This window comes from Oryzias melastigma, linkage group LG17, assembly GCF_002922805.2.
Source record: "Oryzias melastigma strain HK-1 linkage group LG17, ASM292280v2, whole genome shotgun sequence".
NCBI lineage: Eukaryota > Metazoa > Chordata > Actinopteri > Beloniformes > Adrianichthyidae > Oryzias > Oryzias melastigma.
Genome location: NC_050528.1, coordinates 6,876,690 through 6,884,950, shown reverse-complemented (window position 1 = coordinate 6,884,950; position 8,261 = coordinate 6,876,690). Strand labels below are relative to the sequence as shown.

The 8,261-nt window shown below is 39.2% G+C and overlaps 1 protein-coding gene across 12 annotated transcripts in view; it reads right to left on the bottom strand.

Moving 5' to 3' along the window:
* Positions 1–342: 342 nt before the first annotated feature.
* The window catches only part of LOC112147179 (adhesion G protein-coupled receptor L2), a 168,723-nt gene continuing 160,804 nt past the window's right edge, over positions 343–8,261 (bottom strand). For 5 of the 12 annotated variants that reach the window (XM_024273361.2, XM_024273363.2, XM_024273366.2 and 2 more), the window contains one exon: positions 343–2,249. In XM_024273361.2, the coding sequence (XP_024129129.1) occupies positions 1,384–2,249 (866 nt within the window). In that variant the 3' untranslated portion in view covers positions 343–1,383. Of the gene's footprint in view, positions 2,250–4,917; positions 4,972–8,261 lie in introns of all 12 variants that reach the window. The other 7 variants (XM_024273368.2, XM_024273371.2, XM_024273369.2 and 4 more) reach the window with 4 other exon arrangements.

Genomic DNA, 8,261 nt, shown 5'->3' with positions numbered 1-8,261 from the left:
TAAATGTTTATCCTGTTTGAACCGCGACTTTAAGAGTATTTTGGATTTTGCTCCCTTGTGTGATTGAGTTTGACACCCCTGTTTTAACAAGAATTTGGCAAATATTTCCCAAAAACACATCCCACCTCTGCAGCACTGGAGAGTTTTATAAAGGCTCTGCAGCTTTAAACATTAATCTGAAAGTATTGGCAAAAGGGAACACAGCAAAAACACAGAAAAGATGAAGGTTCAGACGAAATGAAACATTTTGGCAAACTTGACTGTTCCTTCAGAGTTTTCAACTTGCATAAATTTCCAAATGCATCTTATAAAGTGAATTTTATAACAATAAGCAACCAGGCGTCTGCGAACAAGAAAAAATTCACATTTATTTGATATCAAACAGGAGTTGAATTAAATACCAGCTGATGATGGGTCTTACAAAAGAAAGGAAATCAACCTAATCAGTGCTGCAACTTTTCACACTTTCCGACCTTTTTTGTTGTTTTTTTTTTCCTTCTGAAAAGTTAATAAATTAATTAGTGTCAATGGATATAACATGTCTCCCGAGATGGCTATATTGCAATGACATGAACAAAAGTTTTTTTCAATTTTCAAGTAAATTACACAAGTATCCAATTCCCTCTAAAATCTGTGCATGGCCTGGTGTGGACAAAGATACTACGGGCAAAAATCCATGAACGCAAAAGCACTTCACAAGCAGAGACGTGAGCATGATTTCCATACGGACCGATATCTCTCAAAACCTTTTTTTATGTTCAAACATACTACAGCAAGTCAAGTGTGAGAGGAAAAGCACATTTCCACCATTTTATTAACCTCGTCTGAAGGATCCTAACATTGAAAGGGCGTAACTACGGAGCGGTTGCCGTTTCTTTTTTTTCTTTTTCTTTTTTTTTTACACCAGTGGTACAGCAAAATATATTTTCTTCAGCTGTTATTTTGACAATAGTTAAATGTGCAATAGAGAAAATATAAGGCCTGAGTCTGAATTAGTGGTTTCTTTACTTTACAGTCCTGACGATGCAGTGGAGTCCACACTACTTCTAGTTCTGCTCTTCTAAAAAGACCCTGGTTCAGAAAAGTCCCCCCAAGGTTTCGTCAGGAGTTTCATGGTGCGTTCCTTTGAGTGTTTTTATTTTTTTAATCCCTCATCCTTCAATTTCAGTACAAGAAACTGCACCTCATTAGTCCAAATGCGGCGACGCCCACATTTGCCTGGCCTTCGTTGGATGTGTTTTGTGTGCTAATGATATCCGTGTGCAAAGGTCATTAACTCCTTCCGTTTGCCGTCCTTTCACTTCCTGTGCTGACGGGAAGGGCGAGTGGGGAGCGTCTGACAACAGCTGAGAGCGCCCGTCTGTGCAAACATGCGCGGCCTGCTCAGAGGCTGGTAATGAGCTGCATCTGTCCGTCGGCGGGCGCCTCCCCCTCCTGCGCACAGTCTTCGGCGTTGGGCGGCACGATGCACCCCTCGCTGGTGCCTCGGTTTATGTGGTAGTAGGACAGCGGCGGCGCCCCGTCCCCGAGCTCGGGCAAACTTTTGTGGTAGGCGCCCTCGCTGTCGCTTTGAGGAGACGGCGAGAGCTCCTCCTCCTCCTCCGGCGGGTACGGCGAAGCTGAAGGAGACGGAGAGTCTCTCAAGTTTGGCATGCTTGTGTACAGGGAGTCTCTGTTATTGTTCGGCGAGTGAGACGCCACGTCCTCGTCGGCGTCGCCAGTCTCAGAGCCGTGGCCGTTCTGGCCCTCCCGGCGCCGGGGGGCCTTCTGGGCGCTGTAGAGCAGAGAGTGAGTCCTCTGGGGTAAAAGGGGTGCCTCCAGCACCTCCTTGTGATGGGGGTGCAGGAGTAGCTCCAGCGTGGTGTGGCCCCCTCTTTCGCCCCCTCTCACCGGCGATAAGGCCTCGGGATGATCAGCCACTATGGCGTCATCCTCGCTTCCACTCCCGCCGCCCCCTCCTCGGTCCACCGTGACCCTGGTCTGGGGAGGCAGGCCTCTGTCCTTCTCCTTCGGGGTATCGCGGGCTTTGGGGGCCCTTCGGGGCCTTAGGTTGTTGTGGACAATCTCGGATATGATCATTTTCTCAAAGGCGGCGTCGTCCAGGTTCAGACCCCCCAGGTCGCCTGGGGCTCGGACCCCCACAGCCTCATAGTCATCGTCGCGCAGGGAGTAGCTGTTGTTGAAATTACCATTGAGGGGGAGGGTGTCCATGGTGCTGATGTCCCTGCTGTTGCTGAGAGAGTGCTGTCCTGGAAAGAAAGGAGAGACCAGCAGGTAAGACAACTTCTCACTTCGTCTAGCAACAAAAACAGCTTCTACACACTCTCAACGTTTACTGGATACTGCTCAGGACACGTCGCTCCTGTCCTTTTAAGATTTATGGATTCTCATTCAAGACCCACTCCCATTAAAAGTGTGTTTTCAGGCATTTTTTCTGATGATAGAGTACATGAGAAAATTTAAACCCTAAATCAACATTTTTGGCTGCAGATTAGAGCTGCCACAAACGATTGTTTTAATAGTCGAATAATCACCGATTATTTTTTCTGATTAGTCGACTAATCCGGTCATGCACAAACTGGATGTAAAACACAGATCTTAACTATCATTAGCTTTAAGCTAAATAGAAACTAGATATAAAGCATAACCTACAATAATGCTGGTGTGAATGCTGTAAGCTGAATTTGGCCGCTGAAGATGCTGAAAATGATAGCTAAAAACGCTGAAGCTGAAATCACTAAAGCTAATAGCTGAAACTACTGAAGCTGATCGCAAGCTAAAATATTAGTTAAACGCCAAATTAGCTATAACAGCTAGCATTTAGCTGAAACTCCAAAATTCTCTCAAAGATTTCTGTACTCTTACTGAGAAGTTTTTGAGTTTTTTTTAGTATTGATTATAATTTCCAGAAACGATTTGATTCATAAGAGCCTGGATCGATTCTATTCTGATTTTTTTTATTCTTCAATTCAAGTTTGAGTTTACACATTTGTACAAATTTGTTTAGAAATACATTAATAATCTACTATAGGTTTTGAATGTATTTATATTAATCTGATACAGTTTACAAACTGTAAAATGTATCAGTGTAATAATGAGATTGTTAATATCATACAGTGTTACATGGATTCTCTGAAGGAGAAGTTCTAACAAAAATGTTCAGATCATTAACATTGGAAACATTGTTCTGCTTCTCCTGGAGGACGTTTCACTTTGGCCACTAGGGGGCGATCACGCTACAGAAGTACACCTTTTTTCAAAAAAGAAGAAAAAGTATGAGGAAAAAAACAACATTTTAGACAAAAACTTTTTGCTATTCTAAAATATTTTCAGCTTATATGTTCTGGTTTTTAGGTTTAAAAACTCAAAATTTCGCTTTCAAATATTTTTTTTGATTTAGAATCTGAAAATTTAATTTTCAAAACTTTCGCCCCATTGTGGCCCGTTGGCTAACACGAAGGACCAATCAAAATCGATGAGGGTAGTAACTTCAGTTACCAGTGTCCATAATTATCCAAGTTCTCATTGAACGCACCGGGACTGACGTTACCACCCTCATTGATTGTGATTGGTCCTTCACGTTAGCCCCGCCCCAAGGTGCCACAATGGGGCCAAAAGCTTTGAAACTGAAATCTTCAGATTGAAAAACAAAAAGAAGAGTCAAAAGTAAAAAAAAAAAAAAGATGTGAAACTGAGCAAAAAAAGTTTTAAAATTGATTTTTTTTGTTTTGAAATCTAAATTTGAAGCTGAAAATATCAAAATTTAATTTGAGAATAGCCAAAAGTTTTAGACATTTTGCATTTTTTTCGGCCAAACAATATTTTTTTCCTTTTTTTTTTTAAATAATATTGGCTCCAATTTAGCTCCATAGAAAACAGACAAAAACGTTGATTTAGGGTTTGGTTACCCTTTAAACATAGTATTTTTGACTGAAGACATATTAGAAGTTGTTGGTTCATAATTCCAGGCCTTAACTAGTATATTTTTGTTCTACAAGTCCTGCACTGTCACCTCACAGAGATTTGTGTACTTTTACTATGAAGTTTTTTTAAAATACTAATACATAAACATTGCATTTTAGACTCAAAATAGGGTATTAGTTGTCAATATTGAAGTTGAAAGTGACTTTGTTGTTTTAATAGTAGACTGCATACCAAAAAAAAGTGTGCGCACATCCTGTTTAACAAAGTCATTGTATTTGTTAGAATAAAAGTACAGATTCTCTCAATCCAGCTCTCAAGTGGTGGGGGTGTGGCCTCCCAACAAGATTACTCCTGATTGGCAGGAGTGGTTGTCATAGAAATCTCAGACCAATCACTGCTTACGATTTGGAAGTCTAGCGGTATCCATATCGTGAAAAAACGGTGGCTGAATTGAATTAATTTTGTTGGAGTTGGAAGCAAACCATTTTTTCTATGAGTGATGTCACACTTAGTCAGTCCAGTTCTCATATACAGTCGATATAATATTAGATTTTGGCTAAAAATGGCAGAACTGTAATTAAAAAGCCATGGAATGCTTTGAAAAAAGAGGATGGGAGTGGGTCTTTAAATTAAAATAATACTCCAATTGCTTTCCTGCTTGAGTAAGTGATTATCCTGAACAATATAGTAAAGATGAGAACCAAAGATGACGGTAAGATACAGAAAAACGATGCACTGCAAAGCAGCTCACGACCGGGGAACAACACAGCAGCAGGAGGAACCGTCAAGGATGCAAGTTAAGGACAGAGGTGAACGCAAGCTGATGAGGAAATGTTATGACACCAAGAATGAATAAAACATTCCACCTGTTAAAAAGAAGACAAAAGCATAATGTCAAACACAGATGGCCAGCCACCTCTCTGCACTGGGGCCCCAAAAGCACAGAAACAGCCCCCACACACCACGACAGACAGGCACCGTGCAATGACTCACTTTGCCACCACTCACATCAAGTGTGTCTGCTCAGGCTATCTGGCCTAAGAACAGCTGATTTGCCCCAAAAAAGGAAAACAGATGCTTTTTCAATTGCAGCAGAAACAACAAATTCACTGAAAGAAGGCAGAAGTGGAAGCTTGTAGCATTCGGCCTGGATTCAGTTGCGCCAACTTGAATGGCAATTAACTGTAATTTAGATTGTGTCCGTCCGCACAAGTGCTTGTGGGTGAATAGAGGATGAAATTACATGTTTACAAGCTAGAGAGCTAAAAGGCTAAATCAAGGACAACTGAATCCAGGAGTCTGCAGGTGAGAAGGGTTCAGCAGCAAGCAAAATCCTTTCAGAAAGTCTTTCATAAAAAAAAAAAAAAAAAATGAACGTTAGGAGATGATCCATTCTTCCGTCTTTATTCCACTTTTTTTTTAAATCTTACAGCAAGAAGAGAGCAAAAACAGCTATTTTATTTTGATTTTTTTGTGAAAAAGGGAAGCTGCGGTTTTGGGTTTCAAACGAGGAAAGCGGAGGGTGGTAGCAGAGAGAAAAGAAGATAACATCAGAATCGGGAATGAAAAGAATGAGGCAGAGCTGCTGGAGAGATTGTCAAACACATGTCTGCTTAGACCCTTCGTCCTAATTTGCATTTATTTATGTGCAGGCTTTTTGGTTTAATTGCACGCAGGTATTGTTGAGCGGCAGAGAGGAAACCATGTGAACGGAATTTAACTGGACGCAGCGACAGCTGCACTCTGGGAGCCTTTCCAGCAGAGATTCATCCCAGAGTTCCTCTTTCCTTTCCAGTTTTATCACATTAGATCACATGTATTGAAGTTAAGGCCCGGGGGCCGGATCCGTCCTTCCGGTTAATTAAATCCAGCCCTCCAGATAATTTTAATTTATTTTTTATTAATGACCTGATGACAAAATATATTTTGGAGAGTAAAATATTGAAAGTTATTTAAGGTTTAAGTTGATCTATTCTGGAATAATATTCCTGCCTATTTTATAATTCATATTTTTGTTCACATTTTTAGTTTTAAAATTGGTATCATGCTAACTTTTTTGGCATTTACTAAGATTTTTTTAGGCTGTTTTGGAGTTTGGCTAATATTTCAGCTAAATGCTAGCTGTTTTGGCTACTTTAGGCTTTTTAAAAAATGTTCATGCTGTTTTAGGTTTAGTTAATATTTACAGCTATTTTGGCTAATTTAGCTTTTTTTCAGTTTATTGGGCTATTTTGAAGTTCAGCTATTTTTTTCAGCTAAATGCTAGCGTTTTTTTTCTAATTTAAGCTTTCTTGGAAAATGTTTTGTAGGCTGCTTTGGAGCTAATATTTACCCGGTAGCTGTTTTGACATATTTAGTTTTTTTCAGTTTATTAGGGTATTTTGAAGTTCAGCTATTTTTTCAGCTAAATGCTAGCTGTTTTGGCTAAGTCAGACTTTCTCGGTATATGTTTTTAGGCTGCTTTGGAGTTAAGCTAATATTACGTGCTAGCTGTTTGGGCTAATTTAGCTTTTTTCATGTTTATGCTATTTTAAAGTTTAACTATTTTTTTCAGCAGCATGCTAACTGTTTTTGCTAATTTAGGCTTTTTTAACAACATTTTTTAGGCTGCTTTGGAGTTAAGCTAATATTTACATGCTAGCTGTTTTTGGCTAATTTAGCCTTTTTTTAAGTTTTTTATGCTATTTTGAAATTCAGCTATTTTTTTCAGCTACATTCTAGCTGTTTTGTCTAACCTAAGCTGATTTTTAGTTTTTTGACAAATTCAGCATTTAGCAAACATTTAAGTTAGAAATCAACCAGTGTTTTCAGCTATCAGCACTAGCATCTTCATTAGCCAAATTCATTTTACAGCATTCACATCAGCATTATCACAGGTAATGCTATATATCCAGTTCATAAATATGTTAAAAAATTTCGGTTTTCAAGTTTAAAAAATGTTGTTTTAGTGTATTCTATAAATGTTTATCCTGTTCGGCCCGCGACCTAAGGTGTGTTTTGGATTTTGGCCCCTTTTGCGATTGAATTTGACACCCCTGCATTAGATAAACATTTCTTAGCATTAATGTGTTTCTAAAACAGGACAGATTCATCCTTTTGGGGGAAAAAGGAACATTTTCTGGGGTTAAATTTGACAGTTTTTCATACCTGCTTTGTGATCTTCACACCAGATTCTGACATTTTTGTCACACTGCTCTCGCTGTCATCGTATGCTAAATTTTCCCCCCATGTTTACCACTGCGGAACTGCTTAAAAATGTGTGTAGTATTTGTTGTGGTTCCTGCATTTAACAGGGCTAACTGCAGCAGCTTGCCTCAGGGAAAAAATGATTTCCACAGGTCAAACGAAGTGCTAACTTCTTCACTTTCATTCTTTCTTTTTTTATCTTAATTATTTTAAATTGATTAAACAGGAAGGTTTGATTCTTTTTCTTTTAGTGAATCTCTGAGTAACAGATCTGCAGCTGCTAATCTCCCCATAAACTAAAAATTTACCAAATAAAATCAAAAAGCGCCTCTCTTTCTCGGAGTTGTTTGGTCCCAGCTCTGCATCATTATCCGGAGGTGTGGAGTGTGCGCACACTGTGCTGTAAGCCAGCTCGCAGCACAAAACAACACGGCTCAGGCAGAAGCAGGTTAATCAGCATATCTGCTCCATACATGCTTTCGCCATACAGCCATTTTTGCGAATTCCCTTTTATCCTGAGACGCCTTTGAATGAAAGAGGCATGTAAAGTCTGCCAGCGTTGCATCATGTTTTTCCTGCTTTGATTGGGTTTCTTTTTTTGCTCGGCAGCGGAGGAACTAGGTCACAATAAACACTATTGACATTAAACTCACTGAAATGTGGAGTAATTGCAAGGATTTTGACATGTCGCCGCTACGTTTGGATTTGTCTTCATGGAACAATGTTGCGTACATCATCTAGACCAAAGGTCTGCAAGCTTTAACAGTAAAAGAGCCATTTGGGTTTGTTTTCTACTGATCAAAACCTAGAAGGAGCAGTATAGTTTTACTTTAGTCTTAATGAAATTTGAATTTGTATTCATGACCTTTTTTTTTTTTTAATAATATTAATTCTTTTTTTTTGCATGAACAAAAGCAAAACTATAAAAAGAATCTAGCATCTCTCAGAATGTGATTTTTATTTTCAAATAACTTATTTACAAAGTAAAAGGTCCTCTGTGCCAAACAGGATCATCTCAGGGGAGTTAGTAACAAATGTTGTGCAGCATAAGATAATACAAGCTTTTAACTCATTTTCAGGCTGTTTTGGAGATGATGTTTCAGCTAAATGGTAGTTGTTTTGGCTAATTTAGGCTTTTTTCAGTTCTTTAG